We start from the raw sequence: 20,669 nt of genomic DNA on the forward strand, positions 1-20,669 counted from the left end.
CTAATTCTCTAGCTGTCCAAAAAATAGAGAAGGTTCTGAATTTCTAATATAGAAGAAAACGTCTGATTTCACATTCATCCTCTTCAGCAAATAATGTTCTCCTATTTGGTAAAAATAGCTTGGAAAACTTTTTTTTTTTTCTTTCCAGCTGCTCTTTCAGCTCATCATTGACCATTTGTCTGACTTCAGTTTTACTCCAGCGGTTTTTGAGATGATAACAGAGCAGCTAAAAAAGACCTATTTTAACATCCTCATAAAACCGGAGACCCTGGCCAAGTGAGTGTCTGTGGAGAGATTAAATGTGGATGGGCTTTTTCTGGTTTAGGTGGAGGTATAGTTAGAGTGGAGTTTTCTCTGCTTTAATTATGTTATCAGGCAGCTGCAGGAGTTCTCTGTTACAAGGATAAATTATTGTGCAGTATTCTGCATGGTCAGTGAATGAAATGAATCTTGGCGTCCTCAAGAATAGAGCACAGAACTTAAATGGTAACATTCTGCTTTATGGTAAGTGCTGGTGCAGCTGATTACATGACAAAGCAGAGGTATTTTTTCATTCATATAAGGGGGTGTATTGAGTAAATTACAAACCAACAAAAATCAGTGTTAAACTCCTGTCATGCCATCTAATAAACAAGAGAGGATGGTTTCAGTGAAGGAGAGAGGTGATTTGAGACCAGTAGAATCAGGCCAATCAGAGCTAATTTTACATACTAATATTTAAGTTGCAAATCTATTACACAGTGGTGAGAGGGGTTTGTGTAAAAAAAAAAAAAAAAAAAAAAAAAAAAAAAAAAAAAAAAAAAAACCAAAACAAAAAAAAAAAACACACACCTCTGCTGACAAGGGCAGAAGTTAAAAAGAATTCTTCAGAAAGCTCATGGATATTAATGTGACACTATTTTTATAAAAAGGCACATTTAAGACGCTTATACAGGTATGTGCCTGACATTATCATTTGAATTAAGAATTGGGGGGAAAATAAACCTCTGATTTTAGTCTCCCCCAAACAAAATTATTTCTGATTTTTCCTAAAGCTGCAGTAGAGACCAGTTTGGATTCTCTAAAGCGTTTTTGTCTGCTTATAATAACCAATACAGTTGTTATCCTTTTAAGATGAGACAGAAGTGAGCAGGAAAATACTCATCTTGGAAAGAAGATACAATGATTGTCTGACGATACCTTAGAGACCACAGATTACTCTATGTTGATTTTACTCCGCAAGCGATAAACATAACTGTTAACTGGGAATTATGTTTAATGTCTAAAACTGCCTCTAAAATCATATAAGCCTTGTACCTCCTGTTCCAAAACACGATGATGCACTTTGTAGAGACAGGTTTCAGAGTAGCAGCCGTGTTAGTCTGTATTCGCAAAAAGAAAAGCAGTACTTGTGGCACCTTAGAGACTAACAAATTTATTAGAGCATAAGCTTTCGTGAGCTACAGCTCACTTCATCGGATGCATCCGATGAAGTGAGCTGTAGCTCACGAAAGCTTATGCTCTAATAAATTTGTTAGTCTCTAAGGTGCCACAAGTACTGCTTTTCTTTTTGTAGAGACAAAACTCATCCCTTTCCTGGGGTTTGGCTTTATTAATTAAAGGAATTAGTAATAAGATTGCTCAGTCCATGCCCTCGGTCTGCTCTCAGCACAGTTCAGTGCAGAAGCCTGCCTCTTCCCTCTATTGCTGGCTGATGGAAGGTGGAGCGGGGCTGGCTTCAGCCCTTTTTGGCAGGACCCTGTAACAACTGTGTTGTCCTGATTTCAGTGTGAGGTTTGCCAACCCCATCACATTGGATGCTCTTTAATAAATGAAGATGTTTCTTACAGCTAATTTTATGGTGTAACAGAAATATCACAGGCTAAAGCCCAAGCCCGGCAGGCTACACAGCAATGAAACAGCCCTGTAGCCTGATTCCCTTGAGCTCAAGTTGGCTGGCACAGGCCAGCAGCGAGTATCTAGTTGGTGTGTAGACATATACCTATCTTGTCACAACTAAATACAAGGTCTAACAGATAGTTTAGCATAAGTATAAATCTTATAAATCTTATAAATTTATAAGATATAAATCTCTCCTCTGTTTTTTCCACCAAATGCATCCGATGAAGTGAGCTGTAGCTCACGAAAGCTTATGCTCAAATAAATTTGTTAGTCTCTAAGGTGCCACAAGTACTCCTTTTCTTTTAGCATAAGTAGTTAGCACATATTCTAAGGGACCATTTAAGCTGAAGTGGGCTGTTAACGCTCCTGTAGTCATAGGACAAAATGAGGGAGTTAGTGGGTTACGGATTGTTGTAATAAGCCATAAATCCAGTGTCTTTATTAAGACCATGCTTTTTAATGTCTAGCAAAATTATGAATTTAAGCTCCCAGGTTTGTCTTTTGAAAGTGTTATGAAGGTTTTCTTTAAGGATGAGAACTGATAGGTTAGAAATAGAATCATTGTTTTGTGAAAAGAGTTCACCCACTGGTGATGGGGTGTTTTTGTCTTTTATCATTTTCCTATGTGAATTCATTTGAGAGCATAGTGATTTGTCTGGTTTCACCCACATAGTTGTTGGGGCATTTATTGCATTGAATGATGTACACCACATGTTGTGATAACATGTATAGGATGGGACCCATGGATCTTTAAAAGTTTGTTGTGGAGGGTGTTGATCATTGTTGCAGTGGAGATATGTCTGCAGGTTTTGCATCTGTTCTGGCAGGGTCTGATGCTGCTTTGATTTGGTGTGTCCTGGTCTATGGGGAACTTACTTCTGATGATGGGGGGGAGGGGTGTTTGAAGGCAAAAAGAGGGGGTTCAGGAAAGATTTTTTTTTTTTCAGAATGGAGTCCCCGCTGAATATGGTTGTAGTTGTTTGATACCCCATATGGTTCCCAGTTTGGGATGGTAGGTGAGAACTTTGGGGTGTGAGGTCAAAGGAGATTCAATTTCTGTATTTAAATGGGTTCTCAAGGTATTTGGGTGGCCTGTTCCATGATGCAGTCTGTTTCTCTGCGGGAATGTCCTTGTTTAATGAAGGCAGTTTTAAGTGTGTTAAGGCAGCAGTTTTCAAACTATGGGGTCGTCAGGGCTGGCATTGCTGGGACCCAGGGCTAAAGCTGAAGCCTAGGGCCCAGGCTTCGGCCTTGGGTGGCTGGGCTCAGGTTACAGGCCCCCCCACCCGGGCAGAAGCCCTTGAACTTCGACTTCGGCCCCCACCACCACCCGGGATGGCGGGGCTCAGGCTTTGGTCCCCGCCTTCTGGGGTCATGTAGTAATTTTTGTTGTCAGAAGGAGGTCGCAGTGCAATGAAGTTTGAGAATCCCTGCATTAAGGTATATGTCCTGGACTTTCTCCTTGGAGCACGTTCTGTGGTGTATCAATTCCTGGCTGTATATATAATAGACTTGTTGGCGTATTTGGGGTGATTACTGGATCTACAAAGGTAGCTGTGGTGATTTGTGGGTTTCTTGTCGATTGTTGTTTATAGGGTTCCATTGTTGAAGTTGATCCTAGTGTCCAGGAAGTTAATGCTAGTGTGGCAGTGTTCCAGAGAGAATTTAATGGACGGGTGGTGGTTGTTGAAAGTGGTGGTGTAAATCTGTGAGGGAGTTCATTTGTGTGGAGAATGAAATTTCATTATATATCTTGGGTATATCATTGGTTTCATGGGTTGTCCCCAAAAATTCTTCAATCTATAACCCACTTTTGGTCTTATGACTACAGTGGTGTTAACGGTCCACTTGGCCTTGAATGCTACCTTCGAATACATGCTAATTTATGCTAAACTATCTGTTAGACCAGGGGTCTCAAAGTCCAGCCCACGGGCCATCTGCAGCCTGAGAACCTCCCCGCTGCGGCCTGCAGAGGAGAGACGCATGCAGGCACCCTGCTGGCAATGTCTGCTGCAGGCATTGGCGCCCCTCCCCCCCCCAACACACGCAGCTACCATTGGCTGGGGGAGAGGGACAGCGATACCATCAGTGGTTGCCGGGAAGAGTCACCCATGGAGGCAGCATCGCTTTTTTCCACAATGAATATAAACAAATCAAAATACCGAACAGTATTCTCTGATGCCCACCTCGCTGCGGGTCTGCAGGTTTCAACTGCTCAGTCACTGAGGCCAAACATCAACCAACTAACCGAACTGAAGCGTTGCCAGGTGTTTAGCAAACACGAAAAACTCTCAGGCAGGTGAAGAATTATATAAAGTTGTATGAAAGTTTTATTATTTCTAAGAAATTCAAAATAAAAAATACAATATAAAGCTTTTCTGAACACCATCTTCAGTGACATTTATTGGTCCGCTAGGAGGATTTGAGGACTGGCACTGGCCCTAAGGTAAATTGAGTTTGAGACCCCTGTGTTAGACCTGGTATGAAGCTGTGACGCTCTGAGTACCTTTCTCAGACCTTAGGAAGAGCTCTGTAGCTTGAAGGCTTGTCTCTCTCACCAACACAAGTTGGTCCAATAAAAGGTATTACCTCACCCACCATGTCTCTCACATCCTGGGACTGACATCACGACGACAACAACACTGCCTACTACTTTTATTTAATAGCCTATATTAGCATATGCAGGTCTGCTTCTGACAGATCATGGTGTGAACCCTTAGAGCTGTTTGAGTAATTTGTTAAAACTCCTGCAGTGGGGAGAAAACAGACCTATATCAGTGACCTAGAGAAGAAAGGGTAGTCTGCGCATCACAACACACCCCAACAAAAGCTGTTTAAAAAGGTTATTATTGGAAGCAGGCTTTAAATCTTTTTCCCGAAGGACAGCCCAAAGCATCTGAGGCATTTTGGAGCTGAAGCAGGGCTGAAGTCCCAGGGCAGACTGATCAGTACTTGATATTTCTAGTTAGGATTAGCTGAAATTCTGCTAGTCACAGATCTCGGATTTAAGAAGTTATAGGATCTAAATCCCTGGTGGGTAACGTATTTTGAATTAAATAACTTTTTCTCTTGTTACAGAAATGTGCGTCTCTTAATTTTGGAGCATGGCAGATGGTCTATGATCGATAAATATGAGACATTAATGAAGGGCCTTTCCATCGAGTCTCTCTCATCCTTCGTTAAGGCTTTCAAATCTCAACTCTTTGTAGAGGGTCTTGTACAAGGAAACTTCACAAGCAGAGTGAGTACTAACCTCCGCAGCTGAAGCATAAATTCTTGAATTTAGAAAGTGATTAAACACAGTTGGCACAAACCCTGTTTCACCAGCCTATGGCTTTGTCTGTACTGGCAGTTTTGGTGATATCTCACATAGGTGCAGGTCCTGTTAACACTACGGAACAGCTAATGTAGAATTGACCACTGGTGATTTTATCCCTGTGTTGTCTAAACACTTGGTAATCTTCTAAACTCCAGGTATCGATGACATGGTGATTTAAACACTTCAGTGCTGGTGCACCTGTGGAAGAGTTCCCTAAAGCTGTCAGTGCAGATACAGCCTGTGTGTGACAGGATGTCATATTGTGCGTCTAGGGCCCAATACTACTGTTACTCTCTCTCAACTGCTACTGAAGTCCAATGAGGACTGTCTGATCCAGCCATAGGCCTGATCTAATCTAACAAGCTTTTTAAAACTTGGCTACAGCAGGGTTTGTCCCCATCCATGCAGCGTCACAAACGTGTGGCCATTGAGGAACAAACTTGCAGTCTTCACTTTGTACTCATCAGTTTGTCCTTGGTCTGTCAAGCCTTTTGGGAAATTCACCAGTGTATTGGTGGGGAATGGGGATTCTTGTAAGGAGAAAAATAGCCATATGGGCTGTTGGATTGTAGGGGACGCTGAGGGTTAACCATAGTTCTTATGGAGTCTTTGTTTGGTGCCTAAGCTGCTCTGACATAGCATTCCCACTTACCTAGTACTACTTTTGTGCACATCTGTTGCTGTGAACATCTGTTAGCAGATTCTCGGTAAGACATTTCTCTCCTTTAGTTTTCTCTTTCCTGGCTTCCACGTTGCCCTTGCTGAGGGGCTACAAACTTCCAAGGAAGAGACTGGATTGGAGATGTCCGTGTAACACATCACGCTGTACTCTCATGTTGTAAGGGAGGAAGTGACTTGGTGCTGGGTTAACCTCTGGCCAAAATGCTGTAATGTGTGGCAAGGCTGGGGAGAATTGGACAGTTCTGTGTTTGCTGGTTCCTTTATGGATGGCTGTAGTATATATAGGGACTGATACCTAAAGGGCTGCTAATTCCATTCTCCAGAGTAAAACTGTTTTATGCTTTATCTCTTAGGAATCAAAGGATTTTCTGAATTATGTTGTTCAGTGAGTATTTCTCTTTGACACTCACCTTTTTACAAGTGGGAGCTATAAGTATATTAGTTATGAACCTTGGTTAACGGGGGGCTGGAGGGGGGTGGCTGGGAAAGAATGTTGTAAACAGTTGGAATTTCCTTTTTTCCAAAAAATGTAACTGTATTGTCACTATTTTCCAGAAATCTGGTTTTGATGGCAGTTTAAAGTAAGATGTGGTTCTGGTTTGTGGGAGTGGGAGGGGATTGATGCTAATTTGACTTGAGGCATCTAGAATATGAACATTGGTTCTTTGTTTTGGTTTAAGGAATGGGAAGTTAAGTATTTGACGCTTTACTGTTTGGACTCTCTTTAGAAAGCTGCAGTTCTTTCCCCTACCGCACCCGTGTCCTGTTCAATTTCGGGTAGTGGACCTGCCCAGCACACACCTCCTCTGCAAAGTGAAAGCCCTTAACAAAGGTGATGCCAACTCTGAAGTGACAGTCTATTATCAGGTAATGTGTTAAGCATTTTGAGTATACTCATTTATTTTCCTTGTGGTGACTGCTGCTACTTGTTATGCTGATGGCTTTCGTAATCCAGACTACACAACAATTCTCCAACCATTATTTTCTAGAATATGTTCTGAATTCTAGTGAGCCCATAAACAGAATCCCCATGAGCAAGACCCAAGTTACTAAAACCTTCTTAATGAAGTTATAGTCCATATTATTTTGTGTGAGCGTTCTAGATCTATTGTGCCTTGTGCAGGCATATTCCATGCTCTTCCATCTTGATATTGCCTGCCTCCCCCAGATTGTGCCTGACTGTTCTTTGATTACCTTGAAATTGCCTTTTCACCCATACAGTGATCATTGTCCCATGAACAGACCCTTGTCTTTCGCTCAAGGGGCAGTTTTGAGCACACATCAGAGGCCAGAAAGTCTGATTTCTTTTTGTTGCAAATTGCAATGTATACTTAGTGCTGAAATCCATCCTGAATTGTTTCTCTTAATGAGGCCATTCTAGCGACTTGGACCCATAGCTCTTCTCTTTCCATGAGAAACTCCTGAAGTCTGTTCAATTAATTTTTTTTTTTTCTTTTAGTCTGGGGCTAGAAGTTTAAGAGAATACACCCTCATGGAACTACTTGTGGTAAGTTTTTGCTCCTTTCCTAACAAATCTCGCGTACTTATTAACATGCACCCCGAGAAGCAACATTTCTGTCCTGCCCCGGCATTGTTTTGCTGTCAAGAGAATGCTACAGATGAAAATGAAACAAAGGTGAGACACGTACATGCCTGTGATCTGCTTGATTAGCCTTTTACTTCCTTTCTGGATGTGTGGATACATGTGTGTTAGTGTGTGTTAGTGTGTTAGTCTGATACCAGGAGAGCCCGAATTAGCCATTTCATTCCTTTCTGGGATGTGGGGGAAATCATTGAGGCTTTAGGGCTTGTCTTCAGATTGCAGTACTGCAGCGGCACAGCTGTAGAGTTTTAGTGAAAATGCTACTATGCCAATAGGAGATCTTCTCCTGTCTGCGTAGTTAGCCACTGTCTTTTGGGGAGGCGGATTATGTCGACTGGAGAAGCTGTTCTGTCAACTAAGTGCTGACTGTACTGGGGATAGATCAGTATAACTGCATTGCTCAAAGGGGTGGATTTTCATTTGTACCAATATTACTTTGTCGTGTAGACCTGGCCTTAGTGTTTCTTGTTTTGATCTTTGATCATGCTTTTGTACCAAGCCTAAACCAAAGCTGCTGTAAGTAGCAATGCCTTCTGACTGAACTTGTGCTGTATTTCAGATGCACATGGAGGAGCCTTGCTTTGACTTCCTGCGAACCAAGCAAACGCTTGGGTAAGTTCACTGCATTGGGATACTGCTCCTGCTCAGCTTCTTTATCATACTTGTGTCCCATGTGTACTATGTTACCACAGAAATGCCATACTGCAGGGTGGCTAACTCCTTCCATAGTGTGGCTGAAAGGACAGCATAACATACCATAACCAAAACCAGCAGCGTTTGACACCATCTTTAACTTAATTGCTTTGGTGCCCTTTGAAAAATGGCAAGGTTATGCCCTGTAAAGCTGCTGTCAAGTTACTGGCAAAAAAAAGTTTGCAGGCAGCAAGGTCTTGTCATCCAGGTTTGAGTCCACAACCCGAAGTTAATGTAATTTGTCTAAGCAGAAGATTTTCCCTCTAGCTTGGTGATCAACATTGACTTGGACTGTGGAGCTAGACTTCCTCAAAAATAACCTCCCCTCACTCTCTCCCAAGTAGCCACTACTATAGCTTCCCCACAGCATTTATGTAAGGGGTCTGCTGAGCTGAAATTAACTCCTGTCACCGCTGCAGGTGCATCCCTCTCTGTTTAGGCCCTTTCATATGAACTAAGACTCCAGTAACCCTGACTGCACCGAACCTGTTTTATGGGGGTCCCTTCACATTCACAGATCTGGGTTGCAGGTTTTCTTAGTACATGAGTACTCTGCTAAACATCTTATGAAGCCCAAAAAAGGATTTGCTGAACAAAAAAGGCCAAGACCACTCGATGCAAGATATTTGATTTGTTATTCCAGAGTGAATCTTTTGCATTGATAGACACCTCTTTGCTAATAATATCTTATGTCCAAGTATTGACAATATTCTGATTTCATAGCTATGGATGGTAAATGTAAAATGGCTTGTACTAGTGGAATGACTTTCCCTTTTTGGTTTAAGCTACCATGTGTACCCGACCTGCAGAAATACATCTGGGATCCTTGGCTTCTCTGTTACTGTAGCAACACAAGCAACAAAGTACAAGTAAGTCTCTCACTAATTTAAGAGGGGATGGCATGTTAATGATTCCATCTTGTGGTTCTTCACAGCCAACCTCTGCAGATTTTGGCTGAAGTAGTAGTTGCTTACAACCATGCAAGTGCACAGCCAAATGGGCCATCAAGGTCTCCTGAAAGTCTACCAAGCACAAATAGAAGAAGAAAATTCCAGAGATGAGGAGCTCCTCCTCCACTGAACACTCTGGGAGGCTGGTACACAGACCGTGTTCAAAGCTAGGGGCAATATGAGAGCATCCCAGATGGACTCAACTGTTATGGTGGAATAGGTGCTTTTTCCTAAACTCGGAAGTCGGACTGAGTCTGATTCAGCATATAGGGTTTTATATAACAAAGACAATGTTTGGAAATGCACCCAAAGCTACTGGGAAGCCAGTGGAGTTACAGGTGTAATATGCTCCAGACAAGAAACCTGGCTTAGCAAGTCAGGCCACTGTACTCTGCCCTGTAGTCAAAGCTTTCAGGTGTAGCTTCAAACACATTGATTATCTAGATAAGTGGTCCCCAACCTTTCTGTGGGAATAGCATATTCCTATTCCCAGAAGAGTGGGGCAGGTGCCAGACACCCCACTGCCGAAATGCTGCTGAGAAACAGCAACGTTTCTCGGCAGCATTTCGGCAGGTGGTTCGGCGGCAGCATTCCCTTTCATTTTATGAAAGTCTTACCCTGACAAGTGCCATTGTGCCCACGGGCACCGCGTTCAGCAAAGTAGTTAAGTATACGGCATAACTTTAAGTATGTGCTATTATATTTTGCTGAATTGAGACCATAAGCAGGAGCTGAAGAAGAGACGGCATGGATAACTGGTGAGCTCCACATCTGAGGTGAGGTCACAACTCCTTGCTAGCAAAGGTGAAGCAGCACTCCAAATTGGAATTCAAATTAGGATGCAGGGAGGGATATTAACACTGGATTGATAGAACTATTGTTAGGAATAACAAATATTTCTCTATTTTTGATCCCTTTGTTGAACATACGGGGGAAAGCTCTTGAAGAATTTAAATATTGCCACTACTGAAAATAATGGTGGAGGATTTATTTATGATAATGCAAGAAGTAAATAGGATGTGATGAAGAAATGGAGCTTAAATGTAAGGAAAAAAATCTTCCTGGTGGTGAGATTATTTCATAACCATGTACATATCCTAAAACTAAGTTGCACAAAGCACTAGAGAATGTATGATAAGTAAGGCTATGTTTATGTCATGGAATTAATGGAAGTCTCAGAATCTGTGACCTGTGACATTCTCTGCTTCAGCCCCTTGGGCTGCAGGACTCTGGAGCTGGCAGTCAGTGGGGCGCTGGCAGGGTTCCAGTGACGGGCAACGGCCCCCTGCAAGGTTCCAGCAACTGCCAACCTTGCTGGGCTGGGAGAGGGAGAATAGGTCTCAGGCAAGTGGCTAGACTTAATGCTTCCTCCAAATCCTGTTTTCTCTTTGGGAAATATGGTCACCCTGCACCTCCCAGCCACCATGGTGGCAGGGGAAACCATGGAGCTGCAGCAGCAAAAGTCAGACAAGTCACAGCTTTTGTGAATTTTTATTGCCTGTGACTTTTACTAAAAATAACCATGACAAAATCTTAGCCTTAGTGATAGCAAACAATCCTAGAGTAGCAGGGAGAGGGACTGTGTATGGATTTAATACATCTTTTTATCTCCTTTTCTAAGAAGATGATGAAAAAGGGTGTAGATAGTGTATTGAGTGTGTGCACTGACTTCTGACCTCATGACTAGAGCTACATTTGATCTGGCTTATGACAATAGGTAGCTTTCACTGAATAAAACAAATCTAGTCTGAACTATGAAGTACACTTCTTTGAACCACCAAAGAGCTAATAGTTTATTCTTGCAGAGCAGCTCTGCTCTGAAAAAGAAATCTGAAAAATGATTGTGTGATGATTTTTCTGGTGACAGTTTGGCCACAACATAATGCAGCTGGATAGATCCTTGTTTAGAAATTGCCAGCCCTGGAGGGCTTGTTTTACAGGTTTTTGAACTGGCTCAAGAGGGTGAGAGGAGCTGCATATTAATATTCTATCTCAATAGTTAGACAGCTGTTACCAGCTCTCTGTCTTATCTGCTTCACCGTCCCCATCTGAAGTGCAACTATTTTTGGAAATACTGTTGGCCCTGACAGATGATGAATCAAGCATTAATAATCTCTTGCTTGATCTAGGAGTAGCATTGTCTTCCAAGTTCTTTCCTAGCTTTCTTTACCTTATTTCTTAAGGACTGGAAGAAACTGAAAATGGAAAGGTCTACCACAGCAAGGAGGGGGATGTTCTCTTCCACTAGGCCAGTGGTTTTTTTTTCCCTGTCAGTGTATGTATATATATAGTTCCTCAGGCAATGCTTTGTTGTTGATGTTAGTTCCCAAATTCAAAACTGGTTACTTATTGGAGTGCTATTTATTTTGTTTCTACCCATTCTTATTTTTTCCAGCTCTGAATTGGTTGACAAGAAGATAGAAGATTTTCTTTCTTTCTTTGAAGAAAAGATCAAACATTTAACTGAAGAAGCATTCAGCACACAGGTAAAGGGAAAAGGTGACCAATCAACTATATAAGAACAACTATTAGTGAAGGAGTAGAGTCAAACAGAACATACAATCTGTTTGGAGAAAGTGGAAACACACAGCTACGTTAATACCTGCTCCTGCCTGGTTTCTAGGAAGTGGCTGCCTTGTACAGTGGCATCTCCTGAGGCTGCCATGAATTTAAGTACAGGACAGATTTTTCTCTTTTGTGAATTTTTACTCCCACTTGTCATGGAACATTTACTGTTTTCTGGAAGTGGCCTTAAGGGGGACATGGCCTCATACAGTGGACTCTAAGGCTGTTAGTAGGCTATATCTGTGCTGTTTACTGAATTACAGCCTGTTAGATTTAGCACATTCAGTGTTTGCTTTGCATCTGAATCCTGGCTCTCTCTCGAGAAATACTAAGTGGTGTTTTCTTATACAGGTCACAGCTCTAATAAAGCTTAAAGAGTGTGAAGATTCCCATCTTGGAGAAGAAGTGGACAGGAACTGGAATGAAGTGGTGACTCAGCAGTATCTGTTTGACAGGCTTGCCCGTGAGGTAGTGAATTTAATACTACAAATAAAGTTTCTTGAATAGAAGTTTTAACACCTTTGTAGCAGGTGCTTTAAATCACAAAATAGCAATGATTCAAAGGTTTGTTAGGTTGTATACATGTAATAGCCACATGGGGCCCAGATCCTTGAGGGCCCCCGAGTTTTACAAGATGTGAAGTCACTGTGCTTAAGAATAAGCTCCATGCAGAAATTAATGGTGACACTTGAAACAGCTTGTTGTAAAAACTTTATTTTCAGAGATTGTGGAAACAAACATCTGTTAGTGTTTCCACCACAAACTCTTGCTTTCAAGGCTTATAAATTTGGCTGCAAATAATTGCTGTTAAATGTTTGGAATTGGAATGCTTTTGAGGTATTAGTGTTTAGCAGTTTGAAAAGTGTGCTCTTGTGGATTTTAGATTGAAGCTCTGAAATCCCTTACGAAAGCAGATCTGGTGGACTGGTTCCAAGCTCATAGAGGCCGTGAGAGCAAAGTACTCAGTGTACATGTGAGTATAGGTGGATGGAGTTCTAGAGTGGACTAGATTCCTTCTGATCACTTACTCTTGTCCAAGCTCTGTATTTAAAATTGTCTTGCACTGTGTCCTATCCTTGTTTTAGAAAGACTTCAGTAAGATTTCTTATACCACTGAATTTAACTAGTTTCAATTCATGTAGCTGCCTTAAATCCATCTCAGGAGAGAACAAGCATTAAATTACTGTATCCTGAATTAACACTGAGCTCTGAAAATTGCAGGGGAAAAAAATCACTGCCTATGTTTAATTTTCTAGCTTATCAAGCTGGGGGGTGGGGTGAGAATTGAAACAAACTAATGCTTCAAGACCCATTCAATTAAATTATTCTTCCTGCTTTCTTTAGCAAAATCTGGCCTTTGCCTTTTCAGGTGGTTGGATTTGGAAAACATGAAGGGGACTCAGAAGTACCAGCTGTCTCTGATGTTCAGAACTCATGTGGTGAAATACCTCAGCTAACTTTCTTACCTCCTTCCTCCTTGATGACTAACACCACTTCCATCAAGGACATCAAAGCTTATACATCAGCTCTGAATGTTCTCCCTTACCATAAAATATTAAAATAAATTTGTCATCTTGCCCTGCAGTAGTGTGTAATTTAAGTTATTTACTGTTTGAGAACTACAAATCATTTAGTCTCACCAAACTAATGTGTAAGATTATTCCTAGCTTTTAAAACTAACCTATCTTACTCCTTACCCTCTTGGAAGCTGGAACAAGGAAAATGTTCCTGATATAAAACAACTGCCTATTCTTAAATAGCCTTTCTAAGAAATAGAATAAAGGCAAAAGAGGGACAAGAGGTTACTTTCTCTAACTGCATGGTGTTAAGTCTATACAAAGTATTAGTTTAAAAGTTTACAGATGGTTCAGCATGAATGCTAAAGTGAACTGTGCAATAATTACTGAAGGAACTTGGTAGGAGTATGCATTGTAGGACAACTATTAACAAGTGTGTTTAAATAAAAATGTCTATTTTCTATCCAGGCTGCTGTATATTATAAAAAAGTGACAAGACTGTGTAGTGAATGGGCCACTTAAGCCTTGCATTGAAGGTAGTTTATAAATTAACACTAACTCAAATCTTAAACACAGGTATTTAAATTTCATCATTAGCATTAACTGAGTTGTTGCTGATTTCCCCCCCCCCCCCCCCCCCACTAAAGCATTAACTAGGGTTGTCAGTTTTAATCTGGCAGTATGCTAATACAGGTTTAGGCAATTTATCAATTATTGTAGGATTAACAGTGTGTGGTCTAAATGCCACTTTACCACATCCTTCAAACCCCTAGCTACTGCTAGACAGTAAAGTGAATTTTATTTATTGATGCTTTTAAAAATGTTAACTTACTGCTACAAAACAGAGTGCAACAACCTAATACCAGTTGGAAATTTGTCTTCCCCAGATTGATCAATCAATCACTTGTTACCACCCCTGCAGTGATAGAGGGGAAGGAAAAGAAGCCTCCATGATCATAAATCAGGTGGCAAGGGAAATCCAAGGCTTGTAATACAAAAGACGAGTAGTTACTCTCCTGCACAGAAGAGCTGTCCTTGTTCTGCTGAGGCAGTGATCCCTTTTCTATCAACTGCTGTAACTTTCAAGCCTTTATACAAGTCTACAAAGATATCTAGTAGTAAAGTATGACAACACAAGCTAATTCAGCAGGGGATAAGTCTGACTAGATTCTATACAGCACCAGAATAATCATTTTGAGTGAGTTCATCACTATCCCTCAAAAGCTTAAACACTGTTCAACCCTTACACACTTACTTATGCTCTCAAAATTTTGAGAGCATATCTGGCTACTAGGAAGCAAGGCCAGGGCCAGCTTCCAGAAAAGTCCTGTTACTTCTCATTGCCCCTGGCTGATTCACCCCTCCTCTGAACTCTAGTGTATGGACATAGGGTGAGAACACAGATGCAGATTTTTCACTTCATTAATGCTGGGTAAAACTTTCAAAAGCACTTTGTAGCCTAAGTCATGTAAAGTGCTTATCACTTGAAATAGGATTTAGAAAAGTGTACTGGATTTTTATAAAGTGATTTTTCACAGACTGAACATTGGGAAAGTAATTTTTTTTATCATAGTACAGTTTCAAAGCAGTGTTGCTATAAAAGGTTTTTATGAAATAAATACAAATCCATAAGTTTGAAAAATCTATTTTATGAAGCTTTAAGATGCACTGAGTATTTCAACTGTAGTCTATGGTTACATTTTAATTTCTAAAATAAAAATTTTTTTGGTTGAGACACAAATGCCAAAAGGTTTGATTTTTATCATACAGGTGGTAAATAACATTTATGTAGATTTCTAACAAACTGTCTAAATCAAAGGAATCCTCCTATTTACACATCAAAAATGTTAATTAAATCCAGTTAAGTGAAGTCTTGCATTTTTATATATATAATATAGAGAGAGAGAGCGCCCCAGAATATTATGCAACTGATACCAACTATGTCCTTTACAGTGGTTATACCAAGCATATGCTTCCCATAACTTAGGCCCAGGTTTCATTGATGCTTCTGAAGCATAGGCAAGGGCTCAGCCATCATGTCTTTGAAGCTTGAATACACTGGTCAAGTCCAAAGCTATTATGTGACTGTCAAATAGTTGAACAATTAAAGCAGGAAATGTCTTATCTGCATTATTAAATCCAGTATCCCTGAGATAGGAACCACTGTAACTGGAGGGGACAGGATCTCCAAAATAAAGTACTTGATAGTCGTAAATTTATCTTGTAGCTAAAACATTCAAGTCTTGACTTAGTGAATTTTACAAGTTTTTATAACCACTTAATGTTTAGTTGCAGCAAGTCGTTTCAGTAGTGGCTCATCATAAACCCAACATTCTCCATCTTCATGGAATAACTAGAAGAAAATAAAGGGATAATTAAATGTAAATTTTTATCAAAAAGAATGAGGTAGAACACAGGTCAGGGGTGCTGATAAAGCCTTTCAGGTTTACATTATTTGAATAAAAGCTCACCCTTGTTTCCCATGATGTCTCTTTCTCCTTTCTGGCTCTAGCTTCAGCTCTTTGTCTTTCTTCCAGTCTGTGCTTTGCATCTGTGGCTGCATCAATGTCTCTGATTTTTAAGTTGTAAGTTACATCTTTCCATAGGCTAAAGAAATAGACAATTATTTTCAGATGTTGATGTAGGGGAGGAAGCAGTGCTACCAGGCTGTAGAAACACTTAGATTTATTTACAGTAATAACATTCAGTAAAACCTTTAACATGTTGCTACAACTAAATCAAGAAAGAATTCTGAGGTCCAATTTCAGGTTCATTTGTACTTAATTTGGGAAACACTTTAATTTAGCACCAGAACTAGTCATTGAACTATCAGCTATAGCCCCACAGTGCTGATTAGTCTATACAGTTTGGGTAAATTTAACTCAGTTGTTAGAGAAGTTCTATTTCTAAAAAAAATATCCTCAGAACTATGAAGATAAGAAGCCTTCATTTGTCACTTTAATGAAGCTCTTACCAGCGGGATTCATATTCCTCTTGGTCTTCCAGTTTCTTTACCTTCTTCTTAATTGTAGGCATTTTCTTGGTATCTATAAAGACTACATTCTCCTAAACAGAGAAAGTTATTCTGCTGTTAATGTGTTTAAAAATAAAGAAAAAAGTAAAGTTTAGTCTAGCCTTTGTTCATACAATATATACACAAACATTTATTGGCAGAGGACAGATAAAGGTCTGTTTCTTGCTTTGTTCTTATAGATTTCTGTAGCAGAAGCCTACAGAGTTCAGCTACCCTCAGAGCAATTTTAATCCAGTGTGAAAAAAATTATTCAACACCTAGGAACTTTCAGGCAGCTTCACAGGAGCATTCTCCCTGCGCTTTTAAACATCTCAACTACTGAAGTAAAGGAGTTTGAGGTGCTCCACTCTTCACTTTACCAGATCCTTATTTTGACCTAAAGCCACCATTTACAAAAAGCAGGAGTGGAACTTTTACAGTAGTTCCTTAGAATACAAAGTATTTTCCATCCATAAATATACATACAAAATGCAATGGCATATTCCGATTTGCCAGCAACACAAATACCTAAACACACTAAAAAGAAAAGGAGTACTTATGGCACCTTAGAGACTAACAAATTTATTTGAGCATAAGCTTTCGTGAGCTACAGTTCACTTCATCGGATGCATTCAGTGGAAAGTACAGTGGGGAGATATATATATTTACATACATCTCCCCACTGAAGTGGGCTGTAGCTCACAAAAGCTTATGCTCAAATAAATGTGTTAGTCTCTAAGGTGCCACAAGTACTCCTTTTCTTTTTGCAAATACAGACTAACACATCTGCTACTCTATCAGAAACAGTGTGTTTAGGTTTCAGAGTAAAAACAAGATAAGTTACTTTACCCCTGTTGCATATTTTGCATACATGACACCATTCCATTCACCTTCAATTGAGCAGAAGGATTTCTTGTCATTAGGAGAACTAAATGAAAGGAAAAGTAAAATAGTTAAATTTATTATTGCACTAAAAAACCACCCACCAGGTCCTCCTTGTCCTAGGTACTATACATATAAATAGTAAGGCAGTGCTTGAACTAAAGAATAGAAAAAGTGTCAATAGAGATGGGAGAAATATAGTATTATCTCCATTTTAGAAATGGGAAAACGGGTGGAGAGAAGTGATTTTTTTTTTTTTTGGTGTAACTGCACCGGTTGCAAACTCTTAAATTGGCTGAGCCAGTGTAAAACAAGGTTTGATCCGGAGCAGAGTGTCTACTCCAGTGCACAATACCCTAATCTAGACAAGCCATACATTACTAAATTCAATTCACAAAGCTACAAACAAAAAATTTGTGGAAAACTAGTAACACAGGGCAGGATTTTCAGAGGCTGAAGACTGAGTGAATGTGTCCAAATCCCACTGAAATGCAATGAGATTCGGCTGTCTAATGCTTATAGGCCTACCATATGAAAATCCCAGACAGCCTTAAAGTACAGCTAAGAGAATGAGGCGTATTAATATAGATGTTGCTGTAAACAGTCTTAAACTAGCAATCTAATGTACAGCCCTTTGTCAGCCTCCTTCCCTCCCCTTAATTATTTGTAATACAGTAAAGTCCCCAGTCAGGATTGGGGCCCCCATGATGCTAGGTCAGGGGTGGGCAAACTACGGCCCGTGGGCCACATCTGGCTCTTCAGATGTTTTAATTTGGCCCTCGAGCTCCGGCTAGGGAGTGGGGTCTGGGGCTTGCCCCGCCCCCGGAAGCAGCAGCATGTCCCCACTCCAGCTCCTACATGTAGAGGCAGCCAGGGGGCTCCACATGCCACCTCCACCCCCACAGCTCCTGTTGGCCAAGAACCACAGCCAATGGGAGGGCAGGGGTGGCACCTGCAGACAGGGCAGAGCAACCTGGCTGTGCCTCCTCATAGGAGGCAGAAAGGGGACAAGTCATTGCTTCTGGGAGCTGCTTGAGGTAAGTGCTGCCTGGAGCCTGTACCCCTGATCCCTTTCTGCTCCCTGACCTAGCCCTGATCCCCCTCAGCCTCACCCCAGAGCCAACACCCCCACACAAACCCCAACCCCTTGCCCCAGTCCAGAGCCCCCTCCCAAACCCTGAACTCCTCATTTCTGGCCCCACCCCAGAGCCCTCACCCTCTCCTGCACCCCAATCCCCAATTTTGTGAGCATTCATGGCCCACCATACAATTTCCATACTCAGATGTGGCCTGAGGGCCAAAAAGTTTGCCCACCCCTGTGCTAGGTGCTGATTTAACACTAAGTAAAAGACAATGTCTGTACTGAAGAGTTTACAATCTAATTTAAGATGATGCAACAAATGATTATGACAAATAGGGGAAGGAAAAATGCAAGTATCAGTGACTGGATCACATGCACAGACAGTCTCTAACCACAATAAGCCTGAATTCAACTACAAATCTAAGTTTTATTAGACTCCCTGTACAGAGGCCCAGCTGAAACAGAGACGCTATTCTACGTCAGCAACATTACAGAAAAGATCTTTTCGGAGTGGAACTAAAGCACAATTGTTTCTATAATAAAGGTTTTCCTGCTAGGTATGTAAAATATAATTAACTGTTCTGGCATATGAGCAGGATCCGTCTATTCCTGCAAAAGGAGAGAGGAACATTTTTGCAGTAGGGCTTGATAGATCCAGCTTCAAGCAGCTTTCCTTCCATCTTAATGCACATCTTCTGACTTGATATGCCCAGACTAATCTGGTGGCCCACAACTGGGAACAATGACATGGATGTAATCTTTTGCTATAGTTGGAGATATTGAATACAGCCATCTAAATTACTCTTATGAAAAAACAATTGTGAGCATTTACACAAATGGAGCAAGACTGAAAGAGAAAAAAGCTTACAAAATTTCAGCTGTTATTCTATGCTTCTTTCCTCCATAAAAAGGTTTTGTGTGGAAGATGATGCTAGCATTGTAGCCTGTTTTTGAGCAACTAATACTGCATTCTCCACCCAGTTCTATCCATGGCACTGTGAGAATAGATCTGCAATGATAAACAATTGCACTGTTCAAAAACTTAAAAAGAAACAGGTGCTCACTGCCATCTCAACATTTTTTAAAGACTAATAGGTATAGCATTTACTTGCCTTCCATAACCATTGGGGAAAGTCAAAATATAGTGCTCATCATAATCTAGGCATGTCACACAACCTGTCAGAAAGAAAAAATTACTACTGTACTAATAATCAACAGCACTTTTAGAGGACATTTCACATAGAAATCTCAAAGCACTTGACAAACGTAAGCATTACAAAAATAAAGAGATTAAAGGCCTGATTTTTGTAGGGGCTGAGCACCCATCATTCCTATTGCTTTCAATGGGAGGTGTGGACATTCAGCACCTCTGAAAAGTAGCTCACTCAAGGACAAGCGGAGTCCATGATGCACTGGAAATGGATCCTGGATCTCTAGCCACTGACAAGATTGCTACAGCAGCTACTCGGTCAAGTCATCAGAAATTTTATTGAGCATGAGTAATACATTGCAGGAAGTTTGTAGAAATCGCTTTTTCTACACAATTAAAATTGAGTTAACATTAGTTTCTTAATGCTCAAGAATACACCTTTTAAACTACATAACACACTTACCTTGCCCTATATTATGAACACCAATCGACATCCCCAAGAATTTTGACTTGGTCCAGATGTGAGCATTGAATTGTATTCTCTTGCTAAAACACTCGGCATAAAATGCTGAAACTTAAGAAGAAAAAAAAGTAAGAATACAACAAGACATTTACAATAATTAGAAACAATTTTTACATCCAGATAAATTACACGATATTGCAGGGGAGGTGAAAGGGATGGAGAGAAAGAGCGAGACTTTGCAATTTACTTTTCAGAAAAATGGTCTAAGGAAAGAGAAATTTCAGACTGAAAATTCAATGCTAAACAGAAAATATTGATTCAATGTCAAAACTTAAAAATTGACTTCACTGTTACTCAGTTCTTATCCAATAGTATAAGACTCCAGTAGCATAGCAACTTACTTGGAGGGTGGTGAGAGACCTGCTCTGCTACAAATGTTACACTGTTTTTGGTAACCCAAGGAATTGGTCCCTCTGAAACAGGCTCCTGCAAACAAGTTAAGAGTTGCCTTCATTTGACATGGTACATACAGTTTTCAAAAATATCTAGGACATGGTCCAGTGAAGTAGTTTCTATGGGAACTATCCATCACTTAACACAATTTTAGAATCCTAACATGGTGCAGCTTCAACATAGTTGTCGGTTTGCTGGTTTGAAGAGGAAAGGTATGAACCCACTGATACCGGGCCTTTTGGAGAACATCCCAGTTTCTGGAATCAATGTGATTACAGATAGATATATAGTGTTTGGAAGGTGCTCAGGGATTACAGTGATGCTGCATAAATATCTAGGATAGATGACTTCTGAGTTCACACCTTGCTATCTAAAAACCCTATGATACATTTTATACCTTCCCAGGCCGGGGAAGTCT

At 40.6% G+C, this 20,669-nt stretch overlaps 2 protein-coding genes across 16 annotated transcripts in view; one reads left to right on the top strand and one right to left on the bottom strand.

The window, feature by feature from the left end:
• Positions 1-13,276, top strand: part of NRDC (nardilysin convertase) — a 44,757-nt gene extending 31,481 nt beyond the window's left edge. The window contains exons 21-31 of the mRNA XM_038412729.2: positions 149-276; positions 4,960-5,122; positions 6,235-6,266; positions 6,610-6,748; positions 7,341-7,388; positions 8,044-8,096; positions 8,963-9,046; positions 11,523-11,613; positions 12,044-12,160; positions 12,576-12,665; positions 13,062-13,276. Of these exons, the coding sequence (XP_038268657.1) occupies positions 149-276; positions 4,960-5,122; positions 6,235-6,266; positions 6,610-6,748; positions 7,341-7,388; positions 8,044-8,096; positions 8,963-9,046; positions 11,523-11,613; positions 12,044-12,160; positions 12,576-12,665; positions 13,062-13,256 (1,140 nt within the window). The 3' untranslated portion in view covers positions 13,257-13,276. The remainder of the gene's footprint in view (positions 1-148; positions 277-4,959; positions 5,123-6,234; positions 6,267-6,609; positions 6,749-7,340; positions 7,389-8,043; positions 8,097-8,962; positions 9,047-11,522; positions 11,614-12,043; positions 12,161-12,575; positions 12,666-13,061) is intronic.
• Positions 13,277-14,838: 1,562 nt separating this feature from the next.
• Positions 14,839-20,669, bottom strand: part of OSBPL9 (oxysterol binding protein like 9) — a 143,839-nt gene continuing 138,008 nt past the window's right edge. For all 15 annotated transcript variants that reach the window (XM_038412735.2, XM_038412740.2, XM_043490936.1 and 12 more), the window contains 8 exons: positions 20,200-20,284; positions 19,799-19,909; positions 19,298-19,361; positions 19,054-19,194; positions 17,072-17,150; positions 16,184-16,275; positions 15,681-15,816; positions 14,839-15,562 (listed from right to left, as the gene is read on the bottom strand). In XM_038412735.2, the coding sequence (XP_038268663.1) occupies positions 15,488-15,562; positions 15,681-15,816; positions 16,184-16,275; positions 17,072-17,150; positions 19,054-19,194; positions 19,298-19,361; positions 19,799-19,909; positions 20,200-20,284 (783 nt within the window). In that variant the 3' untranslated portion in view covers positions 14,839-15,487. The remainder of the gene's footprint in view (positions 15,563-15,680; positions 15,817-16,183; positions 16,276-17,071; positions 17,151-19,053; positions 19,195-19,297; positions 19,362-19,798; positions 19,910-20,199; positions 20,285-20,669) is intronic.

This window comes from Dermochelys coriacea, chromosome 8 (genome assembly GCF_009764565.3).
Source record: "Dermochelys coriacea isolate rDerCor1 chromosome 8, rDerCor1.pri.v4, whole genome shotgun sequence".
Lineage (NCBI taxonomy): Eukaryota > Metazoa > Chordata > Testudines > Dermochelyidae > Dermochelys > Dermochelys coriacea.